Below are 14924 nucleotides of genomic sequence, written 5' to 3'. Positions count from 1 at the left end.
AGCAAAACGACTTTTGTCTCAAGATAGAAGATAAAGTAGATATACTTTTGAGTGATAGATAAGTTCAAGTCTCCACATACCTTTTAGTCGATGAAGTTCCACCAGTTCCTTGAGTAACTCTTCGTCTTGTATGATGATCGTCATGGAGTTCTTGAGCTCAACTACACTTTCTATCCTAGTCCGAGACTTAGCAATAGTAGACTAGAAATCAAGACTTATAGTTTTGATCACTAACATTGACAAACATGCTTGAGATAGCAACGCATGCGAGTTCGACCGAGCAGTGCTCTAACAACTATATCTCTTGTCTCTATTGCAAGTGATTCCATCTAATCCATCCCTATCTTTAGCCAAAAATCCATATCTAATACTTTGAATTCATAGTTTCCAGGTCGTGATAAAAATTAAAGACCTAAAACTAAAACTCACCTCAAAATCATATTTAGTTTCACCCTTCTGGTAAGCTCCTTTTCGCCTTAATCAATATAGTTTCATCAATTCAAAATTCTAACCCCACGATTCAACTATAGAAGGAAACACGAGCTATCCTCTCATTTTTTCTTGTCTATCTAATCTGGGTTGAAAGAGAAGTAAATCATAACTTCCTTTCTTTCCCCTTTTCCCTTCTTTTATTTCTCTGCTGTTTTAATTCACTATTTTCCTATTTTGTCCCTGAACCATAGCCACATGTGTTATCTTTAACGAAGAGACACCATGACCCTTCACGTGCTAACCCTTATTTTATTGTTATTTAAAATTACAAAATAGAATGAACCATATCCAGCACACGACCGGAACTATCTAATTAGCCATCAGAACATTAAAATTGTGATGGTAAAGCTAATTTACATACAACCTAAGTAATGCTAGAAAATTGATACGTAAACAATATACTAATATATATATTTCTTTTTTTTTATTTTCACAATAATATTTCCACCATGATCTGGGGAAGATTATACGTTACTAGAAGTAGGTGAATTAACTGAAAAATGGTACAAATGTCTCTCCTACTAGGATAAAATCGAAAAAGGCTGTCATTAATGATAAGCGTGAAAATATCTTATTTTGCTTAATTTAAGTTTATTTCTCTTGAAATGGCAAAGGCAGTCACATTTAATGAACATATATCGCCATATAATAGGCTACGTGTAATGCTCCAACCGAGTCTACCAAACGTGATGCACATATGTCATATCTCGTCGTTGGATGAAGAGATTATAATGTCCGGGAAGGGCACTGGTACCAGTAATTGATTGAATTTTTCAACATATACATACGCTTGGGATCGTAGTAAGCTAAAGATTGTGGAATATTCATTTATAGTAGCTACTGAAATAAATTGATGGTGGTTGGTAACCCCTATGCAGAGGAATATCGACATATTGATTGGTTGGCGTACAATCCAAATTAGGTTGGGTTAATATAATTTATCGATTGACGCAATTCAGGGTCCAACACTTAACACCTTAAAATTGCCAAGCCTGAAAATTACAGGTAGGTATTAGTCACAACGCACAATGAAAAAATTTATAATCGTTGTAAAAATGATTCGAGGGTTTCGTTTTTTATCAAACCCTGAGATTGGTTCAATTATATATTTTGTTCTTCTTATATGATGCATTTGGAGTGGTAGTACTTGAAGGGCTCATATTTCATTTACACAAGAAATGTGGTCGGAGAACATATTTAAATTTGTAATCGATGGAGGATTCACATTATATTCATGCAACCACATTTGACTCGATTATATTAGGTTTAACAATTCTTTATGTGTTTCCAGAAATTTTGTACAAAACCAGAAATCCAGATTAATTAGTAGATGTTATCAGCTTTATAAATCTCCTTAGGTGTCCTTAAAAACATTAAAATTCACGCTTTAACCAACATAAATCTTATTTTTTGATATGCAGTTTAAGAATTATTATATGCTTGCATAAAACTTGTCTATATAATATGAACCGTGCTTATTATTTTGATTCATGTTTCTGTAACACTCACATAGTTGAGTGAGCTTTTATATTTACGTCAAAATTCAAAAGTTGTACTCTTTTCCATTCATATCAGGTTTTGTCCCATGTGGTTTTTCCGAAAATATCTTAACAAGGCAACATCTTATCGACGTTGATTTCTCATTCAAAGTGTTGATATTGTGCTCTTTTTTCTTCGTCCAAAAATTTTCCCATTAGATTTTATTGGCAAGGTTTTGTGAGGCAGTTTATCCATATGGTGGTCATCCAAAGCGGAGTTGTATAATTTCAGTTATTAAATGGATGCCCACATTTGATTGCACCAAATAAACATAATCATCTCTTAAAAACTTGGATGTCTTTCTGAACCACATAACATTTAATCACAAATACAGTTTTGTTCATGTATTGGAATGTATTTGCATCTTGGCACTTTGTTGAAGAAACTACGTCAACTACCTATGCAAATCATCTCCGAGAAGCTAGCAATCCATGATAAAAGGCCTCAATGTAATTAAAGGAGCAAGAAGACTCACACTATCATTCTAAGACAACACCGCTTGTGTAACACCAAAGAAGACTTCTTTAAGAAAGTATTACAATCTTTTGCACTCAAAATTAGTTATTCTAATTGGATTATATTGATTCAAAGATTTGTAAGCCAAGAACTTACTGCAGTACTCATCATGGGAGCTCCATCATACAAGGTGTATTCTTCTAGACTTACCATGTTGTACTATTTTTTTATTCGTTAAGGTTTTATCCTACTGGGTTTTCCTTGTTAAGGTTTTAACGAGGCAACACATATGTGTCTAACATTGTTTAAGTCTTTACATGCTTATACAATTTCAAGTTTTTCTCTTTTGAGTTTTCCTGGAATGTTTATAATGACTTAGATAGAGTAGTCATACAGAGAGAGTATTAAAAACAAAAATTTATTATATAGATGCCCACTTTAGTGAGATCCTGTTACTTGGGCACCAAGTATCGAAACGCTAAAATAAATCCCTAAAACTTTGTAACTACACATAGAATTCTCTTTTTATGATCCTATCTGTTTTGTGTTCTTTTCTTCTCTACTTTCTGGTCTCATAACACATCATCAACACGCTTAACCACTGAGTTGTTTAGAGATTTATTAAAATTCTAATACACTCGTCATATGATCCCCTTAACATCGAGCAAAATGAAACAATATCGATAAGTCCGGGTGCGGTTAGGAAGGGCTGTGAAGGTGGCCATAAGACTTACACCATGTTTGTTTACTCCTGACTCATCTGAGTCGTCTGGATCTGAATCATCTGGATCTGAGTGAAATCACCTGACTCATCTGGATCTGAGTCGATATGTTTGTTTTGAGTCAGATCTGACTCATCTGACTCGGAAATAAGTGAGTCAGTGGTTTGGTCCCATGAATCAGGGGTATTTTGTTACCTGACTCAAATGAGTCCGAGTCAGGGGTTATGTCTGAGTCAGAGGTCGAGTCAGATCTGACTCAAAATGGAAAACAAACGATCTGACTGCTGACTCGGTCCGAGTCAGGGGTTGACTCAGATTCAGACGCCGAGTCAGCTGCAAACAAACAAGTTCTTAGCTTAAAGCTATCTGGGCAATTAAACTGTGAAAGCTGGGGGTACACTTATGGTAAAGTGAATTTAGAAGTCAAAGATAACATATAGGATATATCTGGATAGGAAATAAAACCAACAATTTAATCTGCTTAAAAAATTAAAATAAATAAATTTTAAATTAAACCCAAACTCTGGTTAAGAGTTTCTCTCCCATCTCAAATAGACGGAGGCGGAAGAAAAACTAACACACGCACACACTCTCTCTCTAAACCTTCTCTCTCCCCTAACCCCAAATTTCCCGTCCTTACCTTTCTCTCTCTCATCATCATCGTCAATCTAGAATCTGTTCCATCAATTTAGGATTTGATTTTGGTGATGATTGAGTTTCTTCTACCAAAACCCTAGTAATTTCAAAATCGTTTAATTTTATTGTGTTTTTGATCTTTTCTCAGTTTCAATCTTTTGCATGTCAAATTCTTTGTTTCTGTAGAATTTTAGTGGAAATGTTTGATTGATTGATACAAATGATTGATGGGGTTAGAATCTTCTGGTTAAATTTTCTGAATTTCATGGATGGTTTTAAGGATAGAAAGAGGAAAAACCAAAAATTACTCATCTTATGAGTTTATATTTGCTTTAGGGTTAAATTTAATATGGAGGCGTTAGTTACCAAATAAATTGGGGTTTAATTTTGAAAAGTTTGATACTTTCTTTTGCTCTTCGTCATGGATGATACAAGTACTAGTAGCGAAGTTGGGGTGAAGTCGCCATGGAAACCTGCAGAGAGAGCTTTTCATCGGTATTCGCCAATAATGGATGGTGGAGAAACTTCTCGGAAACAGAATGGTGCGAGCCTTGTTACACGAAAACCGGTTAGTTTTATTTTGGTGATTGTCAAAACTCAGAATTTATGAATTTCAGTTCTGGATTGTCCTTCCTTGAGGTATTTGATTTTGATTAGCTTCATAAGTTAATTGTTAGTACTGAGTTCACTATCTCATTAAAGCCAAATGATGGATTGAAATGTCATCACTTATCCAATATTTCAACTGTGCTACAAAAAAAAATCAAATGTGCTTGAACTGAAGGAACAAAATCATTTTTTTCCCTTAATGTTTTCTAAAAAATATTAACTTCCAGAGAGAGGACTAACAAATCTAGGAGTGGGACTGGCATTAATCTTTTTTTCGCTGTTTAACATGATAGAAGCGCCATGAATTGGGAGTGTATGCATGTCATTGTTTTTTGTATCAGGAAGATGCAACTTATAAGTATGAACACACGGGAGCATAGAATTTTACCCCAGACACTAACGTAGGCATAGTATTTGATAAAAACAGTCCAACTATATGTTAAAGTCTTCATTACATGCATCAAAACTTGCACAAAGAAACAGTTGTAGCAAAATGCAACCACCAATTACTATCCTAGTGTTAAATGTTTGACTTGCCCTTGAAGTGATATTTGCTTCTATAGCTATGTGATAGTGGGTGTCTTTGCTATTCATTTCCTATCAGTGGTTGAATCCATCAAGTAGTTACAATTCTCACCTTTTAATTTCTGCCAAATTTGTATATGTTACTTTCCTGAAATTGCTTCACCTTAGTTGCTTGCAAATGAAGTGTCCCAGAGTAACTGCAGTGCTCAGATTACATAGTCTCTGTAATATCTCTCTCTTGTAAAGTGGATACTCCTGTACTGATTCATGCTGACAGAAGCTTTCACCTGTGCAGCTCATCACCAGATTAACTAAAGACATAGTTAAAACGTACCAAACATGTAATCCAGATTTCAAGCATAATGAAGAATTAAACCCAAAGCGGTTCCTAACCACCCCATCAGTTGGTATTAGCAACGGTGGATATGATAATGCAAATTCAGATTTGATCTTGAGTGTGAACTTTGTCGTGCTCCACATGGAATCACAACGAAGGTCTTGGTTCAGATAGTTGATTTGCTTATATAATACTAGTAGACATTATTTTTTTCTGATTTGCGTTACATTGTCATATGAACTTGTCATAAATTATCTTTTTAAGTTTTAAAGGATCAAAAAAAGTTTTAGTTTGCATTTTAGAACAAGTGCCTTGTTGCTTTTATCATGTTATAGATACATCGTCAAAGAGATGCTTGGGCATGGGACTTTTGGACAAGTTGCTAAGTGCTGGGTCGAAGAGTTGAAAGGTCATGTTGCTTTAAAGATAATAAAGAATCAACCAGCATATTTTCAGCAGGCACTAGTTGAAGTATCCCTTTTGTGGCAGCTAAATACAAAATTTGATCCGGAGGATAAACACCACATAGTTCGCATTCTGGACTTTTTTGAGTTCCAAAACCATTTATGCATTTCCTTTGAATTGCTTGACTCAAACCTGTAAGCTTCTAAGTGCATTTCAATTATTGCATGATTTTTTTTTATGCCAATAAGCATTATAAGTAGCTTAGCCTTTTATGTTATGTTGACATATGTCAATGAAACCTCTGTCGCTACATAGGTATGAGCTCATGAAGATGAACAGTTTTAGAGGACTATCAATGAACATTGTCCAAGTTTTCGCGAGACAGGTAGCTTTGTTCTTTTGCGTTATGTTTGAATTTCTGATTTTGTCATAGGATACTCATACTGAAGCTCCCAAAGAGTTTGTCCTTATTACGTTCTATCCTTTTTTTCTTTTCTGTAGATCCTGCGGGCCTTAGTATTAATGAAAGATGCCAACATTATTCATTGTGATCTGAAGCCTGAAAACATTCTTTTGTGCACGAGGTCAGTACTTGTTTTTCACCTTAGATCTTAAGTTGTTTAAGTATGTCCACTCTGTAAAATCTTATCGTTTGTTTCTTGTTTAACAAGATCAAAGCCTGGAGAAATCAAAATCATCGACTTTGGATCAGCTTGTAGGGAGGATCGAACGGTTTATTCTTACATTCAGGTTTTCATCTCAATTTATGTGCTTCAGTTTTTGACTTTACTGTTCAGTTACGTCGATGTGGTTTGTATACAAAGCTAAGGTGATTGATGCATCATCTATGGCTTCAGTCTGAGCCTTTTATTTTGTTTTGCTGCAGAGTCGTTACTACAGGTCTCCTGAAGTTCTTCTCGGTTATCAGTATCCTCTTAGATGAAAGTCCTTTTTCATTAATCAACAGTAGTGAAAGTGCACTACCATGCACATGCTTGTTACATTGATTTTCTATTCTTTTCCTGTTCCATTGTTCGTATTCCACTGTGTTTGCTTCTTGCATTTAAGTCCACTTTCAATAAATATGTATCTGCTCGTCTGATTATGGATCTTGATTTATGTCTCCATCTCAATTTAGTAGCCTTCCGTTCGCCTTTAATATCTACTTCTTTATTTTTACTGAAAATAAAGAAGTAATATTCAATATCTTTTATTTTTAAGGTTGCAATGTAGAAGCTTGTGACCCACTTTTCCATTTTAGAGAGTGGAAGAAGATATATCAATATCATATATGTATATATACTCTCCATTTTAGAAAGAGAAATACTTTAGGAGAGGAGGAGATTTCTCAGAAAAAGGAAAATAACTTTGTTGAAGTTACATTTTTACTAGTGTTTTGATCTTTATGTTTGTTAGGAAAGTGAGGGTATTTATGTCATCTGATTATTTTTGTACGGACTGGTACGCTGTTAATTGACATGCTCTGCTCAAGATAAATGAACATACATCTCACTCCTGGAAACAGATCAACATTTTTCTCCATAAATTCAAACTCAAAAAAAGGTATCTGTCATGCTTGTATTGGCTTGAAAAGCATGGCTATCAGTATTTAATATTATTATTATTATTATTATTGTGTTGGACCTCATGTTGAGGTAATATGTTCTAGAGGGATCCTTGATACATCTTTCAGATATAATACTGCAATAGATATGTGGTCCTTCGGTTGCATAGTTGCGGAATTGTTCTTAGGATTGCCACTATTTCCGGGAATGTCGGAGTTTGATCTGCTCAGACGAATGATAACAACACTTGGGTATGTTTTGCAACTACGTGTTCATTAGTAAGATGAAGCAAATGTTTTATTACCTTAATATTTGTATATTCGTCCTGCTGTACCAACATAAAAGTTGTTCTTCTCTCCGTATCATTTTGGAATTGTGTAGAGGCCAACCACCTGATCATGTACTGAAGGAGGCAAAAAATACGTCTAAGTTCTTTAAGCGCATTGGAAGTGGCCACAACTTTGAGAATGATGAAATCTGCATGGGTGAAAGAAGTGGTTACCAACCATTAACTGCAGAGGAATATGAAGCTGTAAGTCTTTTCTCTTCCTTCGTCCACTTGTGCAGTTTTTGCCGCTTCTTCCACTATTCTTATTTCCTGGCTGGTGGCTTACATAAGAGGACGTTGAAAAAAGCAACAATAGGGAAGCAGTATTTCAAGTATACGAAGCTTGAGGAGGTTGTTAAAAACTACCCATATAGAACTAACTTACCTCAGGAAGAGATATCCAGAGGTTAGCTTCAGCTTCCTTATTTTAATGAGTAGTAATAAAGTAAGTTTCAGTAAATATATCGCACTAACTCTAGCTTATTGCTCTCACGTTCTTTTTCTGACTGTCATCCAGAAAGTATAAACCGTTTAGCAATGATTGATTTCTTGAGGGGTCTCATTGAATTTGATCCAGCAAAGAGGTGGTCGCCTTTGCAAGTTCGTGAGCTCGCTTTAATTAACACCCTTTTCCTTATCCTATATAGTTTCTTAATATTTGCTAGTGGATTAGTTTTGTATATCACATTGCTTAAATTCCTTCATTTTCAGGCTTCAAAACATCCTTTTATGACTGGAGAACCCTTCACAAGCCCGTATAGGCCTCCTCCGGAGACCCCTCACGTGGTAAGTGTATTTTATCACTCATCATCAGTTTTGTTATTTTCGTAAAGATTTTATGCTGAGTTTACGAGCTCATTAACTACATTTACCCATGTTCAGTGCATGAGTGTACCTAATTTTTTGTATCCTTGTAGCCTGTAGCTCAGAATTTTAAGGTGGACCACCACCCTGGTGCTGGTCACTGGTTTGCTGCAGGTCTTTCACCTCAGGTCAGATAGTTGCCTCTTTTTTGTATGATTATTACTTTATATCTTGGAAGTCATGGGAAACTGAAAAGGATTCCCTGCTGTGATCCTTTCCTTCAAAATTTATTTTTATAGTAACTAAAATGATTCAGGTTCAAAGTCCTTCGATTGTTTGGAACTTGTAGGTGTTAAGCATTAATAGAGGGCCTCCACAGAATAACTTTCAGGTGGCTCCACAGAATGCTAGTAGTTATGGTAGTTTGGGAAGCCATGGTAGTTATAACGAAGGAGTTGGACTTGGCAGCAGCTATGGAAGTTATGGCGATGATAGTTGTGTATATGCATACTATTCTCCTGTGGGTCCATCTGGTCTGAACATCCGCGCTCAGGGTGGTGGAGTACCAATCGCTGGAGCTAGCTCTGATGCTAGATGGAGAACTTCTCAACTTTCTCATGGGAATGGAGGACTTGGTGTCAGTCCATCTGCAGGAAACTTTGGGCCGATGTCTCTAGGTGCGAGTCCCTCACAGTTTACACCTCCTAATCACCATATTCAAGTTTCCACTGGATCTTCAGGAAAGTTCGGCCCAACTTCTCCAGCAAGAGGAAGTGTTCATGGATCACCTTTAAGCAAAATGGCTGCTGTTGGACACTTCAATAATAGGAGGAGAAGTTGGGGACATTCTGGGTCCCACTCGTTACCCCCTCAAGAAGATACAACGCACTGGCAAGGGCATCATACTGATGGTGCCAGCTGTAGTTACGGTGAGGGAAGCTCTCGAGGACATACTAGTGGTTCTCCTCGGAATATGCAATCAACCAGTAGTGTTCCTAATTGGAGGCCTTTGAGAGGAAATGCCAGATTCAATGCAGGGTTTTCATCCGGCACTTCGCAGTCTGTTCCTCAACTGAACTCCAACATGCCATATCGCCCAAGCTTGGAGTCTACAAATGAAAAGGCTGAAATTAGTTCGCTACCTGATCCTGGAGATTGGGACCCCAATTATAGGTAAACCTTAACAGCTTCAGATACTGATTTGGTTGGTGTGTTGATTTGTGGTGTTTAAATTATATTCTTGATGAGTGAATTATTGTCAAGGTTTTTCTTACATTTCATACCTTTTTATCTAGAGCTACTTACAGAGAGCTAGTACTTTTTCTTGGTTATGTAACCATGCACTTGGAAGGTTTTCATGGTTTGTCGACCCTAATAGTTTTATATACATATATTATTTGCAGCGACGAATTACTTCTGCAAGAGGATGGTCCTGATGTGGGCTCTATGGTTTCTGAATTTACCAATATCATGCGCATTAGTCATCCTCCAGATCCTGCTGTTCCAGTTGCTGGCATGGGAAGGTTTAACAACACCTACCAGACACATATGAACTCACATATACCCAATCAAAGGTAATATAATGTTTTGGCTTTAGCATTGCAATTTCTAATTATGATTTGTATGCATATATATGGCTGGGTCAGAGATTCCAAGGTATCGCTCTCTAGTTCACATGCACATAGTTTTCTTTAGGAAACTTTAACACATTGTCCGTTAAGATGTGTGATTCCTGAAATGTCTTGTTCAAACTTTATTACTCTTCAAGTACTGTTAATGCTTCTTGGTCTCTTGTGATAATCCAGAAACTTCTTAACAAGTCAAGCATTCCCTCAAGTAGATGCGAGCTCCTCTTCAGCGCATGATATGCATGTGGGGCATGGCCGTCCAATTATGTCTTCACAGTTCACACCTCATTCTGCACAAGGCTCTCCTAGTCGTTTTGGGCAGCATCCACCACCTTGTCATCGATCTAACCATGTGCCGTCAAATTTTACTCGTGGTGGTGAGTGGAATCATCAGAAGGTTCAGCCACCTCCACTCTATAACAATGTTGGCTCACACTCTCTAGGCAATAACACACTTCCCAACGGGTCGCCATGGGGTATGTTCCATTACGTGTGCTGCATTTTCACTCATCTCGAGTATAGCGTATTCCTATTCCTTCTTTTATGTTATTTTTCTTGAGTAATGTTCGTGTCATGTAACTGCAATAAATGTTGTTGTAGGACGGAGGCCTGGGTATCCAGTGACCAGCATTCCACCAGCATCCAACTCAAGGAAGGATTATGGAAGGATTGTTTGATAGGATATATATGAATAATGAACTTAATGTTTTTTTTCTTCTGAAAGTGGGTTTATTGTGTATTCAGCAGTGGAACTAAGTTTCTACAAGAAACCCTTCTGTGAACGTGGGGATTGTGATAATCTGGGGGAAATTATTTTAGTGGTCCTATGGATCCATCTAAGATCCATTGGAAAATCTTCTTCTTGATGGTGGTGACAGTGGTGTGTGGGATGGGATGGTGGTACATGTAAAGCCATTGTGCTATTCACGGAATACATTCTAAATTATGGCATCCATGTCTATTTCCATTTTAGGCACTCTTCTTGTGAAGTTGGTCAACTTACTAATTGATCACCAAGGGGTGCTGGATCTGTAATCAGACTTCGTACTCGCATATTACTGATTTTGAAAGTAACATTCTTCAATATATTTATTTTGCAATTTAGATGCACTTTTATGAAATGTCAGATGAGGGTGGGATTGGTAATGGGTGAAGATGGGAATGATCAAAGGTCTGGATTGATTGTCCCATATCTGGTCCATGTTGGTTGTCCCAATTCTAGAGTTTTCCTGAGGATACGGCAGAAGTCCAGCTCTTTCACAGGTTTATACCAGCATATTAGATCAGTTTTTATGTACTTAGCCTTGGCACTGATTAAATGCTCAAGGGGTTGTGCAATTGGCACTGATTAAATGCTTAGGGGTTATCTTTGATGCAATCTTGCTTCCTGCAGATCTGTAATGACTCGGTGAGTTAGGTTGTGACAGTTTAGGCTCTTTTAAGCTTGTTAATTAGTTCTTGCTCGTTGGTGGAGTATTTATGGAAGGAGAATATACATGTCTATTATTTAATTTACAAAACTAGACATAAAAATCCAAGGTGACCAAATTTGTGGTATAAAAATCCCACTCAAATGTTGGGATCCATTAAAACTCCATCGTAAACAAAATTGATACAAAACCTCCAAATTTTTAAAATTTGATACAAAAACTCCAAATTTAAATGTTGGTTTCATCATAAAATTTGGTGAAACCAAAATAAAATTTGATGAAACCAACATTTAAATTTGGGGTTTTTGTGTTAATTTTGTTTTGATGGGGTTTTTGTGTTACTTTTGTTTTGATGGGTTTTTTGTGGAAGGATGGTGACACCTCTGGGGTTATAACTCGCGGACCGTTTAATTTCTTACAAGTATTTTAGATATTTTGGTAAACATTGTTGGTAATTATTCGTACAAAACTTTAGGCGGCAAACATTGTTGGTAAAATTACAAGTTATATTTTAATTTAATCAAATTTTTTTTTTCCAGGGTTATAATTATTTTTGAAATGATTAAATACAATTGTTAGTTGGTAGCCGAACAACAAGCTGAGCACCAACTCCTTTTTGAATAGCAACACCCAATCTATGAAAAATAAAACTACCTAGACCACTATCAGCGTCATGGCTGACTAAACAATTTCAGACGCTTGAAAAAACAAATAGTATCCTCACTAAGTTCCCCTAAGGTAGTAAACGCTAGAACACTCAAACCATAACCATGCGAGGTACACTCATCCAAATATTTGGAACGTTTAAGGTAACAAATATATTTTAATTGATTAGAAAATAATTAATGATTTTATAAGAGTTATCTATATAAGGAGCTCTGTGTTTTAGTATTAGACAGTCTTGGATGAATTAAAAAGATAGTGTTTTCCTCGAGAGTGGTATCTCGGAAACATGAGTTTTAGATATTAGTTCTATTCAACGCTTCCTCCCTGCATCAGTTGGTTGAGAGATAGCCAACGCTCCTGCATCATGTATCGAGGAAGAGATTATGGTGTTGTTCGAAGAGCCGCTCTCAACGATGAGAAAGAGCAAGTAATAGATGATTTAGAACGGAAGGTTAAGGCGCTCACCCTCCGATTGGCTGAAATGCATCATCAGCAAGAGCCCCATCATGGTCCTAGCGTACAACGAGTGGAGGAAGTGACCTCTGATGAAAACAAAAACCTCTCTGGCGACAAGGGGAACGGATTTCAAGGAGTTGCACATAATCCGCGAGATTCGTTGGAGTCCGGATTAAAGCTTGAAATCCAAAGGTTGATGGTATTTTTTCTTTATCAACAATTGCAAAATATCAGGTTATCGTGGATTGGAATTCACCACCAATTTATGATATTTATCCTGATGATGATATCATATGTTCTAGTTATGTTGGTCCATATTCTCTTGAAGCAATATGTAATCAGGTGCATCAACGACATCAACTTCACTTTTTCGATCCACAAATATTTTTCAGTCCGATATTAATTATGCCAAGATTATTTAAGTTGAAGGATTTTTGTCGAAGAATTATTTATACAAGAACACATAGTGGCAAAATTCGAGGACGATTTTTTTTTTTGAGAAGGGGAGAGTGGTGGAGTATTTATGGAAGGAGAATATACATGTTTATTATTTAATTTATTACAAGTTATATTTTAATTTAATCAAAATATTTTGGTTTTCATTATTTAGGTATATTTCAGTAATATCTAATAATATTTATTGTAGTAATTTTTATTTTATAAAATATCTATTATCTAAGGTAACAAATATATTTTAATTGATTAGAAAATAATTAATGATTTTATAAGAGTTATCTATATAAGGAGCTCTGTGTTTTAACATTAGACAGTTTTGGATGAATTGAAAAGATAGTGTTTTCCTTGAGAGTGGTATCTCGGAAACATGAGTTTTAGATATTAAATCTATTCAATGCTTCCACCGTGCATCACTTGTCCAGTCACCATAGAAACCATGAAGTTTTAGCCCAATTCAGATAGAGTGTCGCCACACAAAGTTATTCAACTCTCTTCCAAAACACGAAGCAGTGTGGTCGTTCTTCAAGTTATTTAACCCTCTTCCAAGACATGAAGTGATGTTCATTAGGTTGTTCTTTAAGAGTCGCTATTAATGCTTAAATAAGATGAAAATCTTAGGGAAATATATTATTCTCAGAACTATGAAAATTCAAATGATTAGGAAAAATTGTATTTGAGAAGGAGTGATTTGGGTGATCTTATAATTCTAAAAATAACAGTTGAGATCGAACAAGAAGGATCAACTGAAAGTCTCCCCAATGGTGTTCTTTGTTTCTTTATCAATTTTTATTTTTTTAGTTTTGTTCGACTTCGATTCTACCTCCAATCTGTGTAAGTTTCATTTATCTGTATCGTTGATTGTTAGGGTTTTGAAAGCATATTCAGAGATATGTTTAGTCGATTCTCCACATGTAAGGAGCTCTGCGAGCTAAGCGGTGATTTTAGCTTGGTTTTTGTTTTTCTTTTTTGTTTTATTAGGTTCTTTGTTGATTCGGCCTTCCAAACATCTACAATATCAAGTTCAGGTAAGAACCCACAATTTGATCATTTTTTGTTTTGTTTAATTTGATCATCTTTCTGCGAGTTCAGCTTCGATTATTATGGATCTTTTTCGAATTTGAGATTCAAATCGGTTAGATGAATGTAGATCTTAATAACACATGTATGAGTGGTGTATGGAGAGTGTGTCAGTGGTGTCAACGACTGAGAGTGTGCACACGTGTGTGTGGGTCGAGAGATGAGACTTGAGAGTTCTGTATTGAGAGAGCAAAGGGTCGAGTATATAAACTCATGTCATATGTTTGCAATTACCTATCTTTTCTATTAATTAACCGATTAGATTCATCTTGAATATAGTACTCAGGGGTATCGATCCCCTTCTTATGATTAAACCTTAATTTCTTTAATTCAATTTCTTCTGATGTTGTTCTTCATCAAATCTCTGTTGATTGAAGATTCATGTATTTCGATTGGAGTTGTGGTTACTGATGGTCACTGGTGCGAAGTTTGATTTAATCCCGATGCTTCACTACTACGTCTTCAAACAGAATCAAGCATTATTCTCATATTTGAAATTTGGTTTAAATCACTTGTTCTCTTGGGAATTTAGGTTTGTAATTTCGTTTTTCGTTGAAACTTGATTCTTCTACCTCAGCTGCTTAAATCGAATCAACGTTAGTAATCTCGAATCTCATCTTTTGCTTACTTCAGATCTGATTTTAAGTGTCCGGTTTCTACATCACTATCTCAAAAACATTCAATTATGTCTTCAATTATGTTTTTATCATAACTTGGTTTGAATTTGACCTAGTTCTCTTATCAAATCCTATCAGTACTGATTCCTGAATCTATTCGATTTGAGCATTGCCTA

At 36.0% G+C, this 14924-nt stretch overlaps 1 protein-coding gene across 2 annotated transcripts; it reads left to right on the top strand.

The window, feature by feature from the left end:
- Positions 1-3746: 3746 nt before the first annotated feature.
- LOC113297539 (dual specificity protein kinase YAK1 homolog) lies at positions 3747-11156 on the top strand. 2 transcript variants are annotated; one of them, XM_026546032.1, is made up of 17 exons: positions 3747-4413; positions 5275-5474; positions 5652-5915; positions 6037-6106; positions 6223-6305; positions 6393-6471; positions 6608-6648; positions 7415-7537; positions 7668-7818; positions 7906-8020; positions 8132-8214; positions 8326-8400; positions 8532-8606; positions 8768-9591; positions 9822-9992; positions 10224-10522; positions 10647-11156. In XM_026546032.1, exons 1-17 carry the CDS (start codon positions 4267-4269, stop codon positions 10721-10723), a joined length of 2877 nt encoding a protein of 958 aa, XP_026401817.1. In that variant the 5' UTR covers positions 3747-4266; the 3' UTR covers positions 10724-11156. The 2 variants fall into 2 exon arrangements, with proteins under 2 accessions (XP_026401817.1, XP_026401818.1); XM_026546033.1 differs by having other exon boundaries at positions 3747-4387; positions 10647-11081.
- The last annotated feature ends 3768 nt before the right edge of the window (positions 11157-14924 follow it).

The sequence above is a fragment of the Papaver somniferum genome, chromosome 7 (genome assembly GCF_003573695.1).
Source record: "Papaver somniferum cultivar HN1 chromosome 7, ASM357369v1, whole genome shotgun sequence".
NCBI lineage: Eukaryota > Viridiplantae > Streptophyta > Magnoliopsida > Ranunculales > Papaveraceae > Papaver > Papaver somniferum.
The sequence above is the reverse complement of the archived record's forward strand: the minus strand, read 5'-3'. Positions and strand labels throughout refer to the sequence as shown.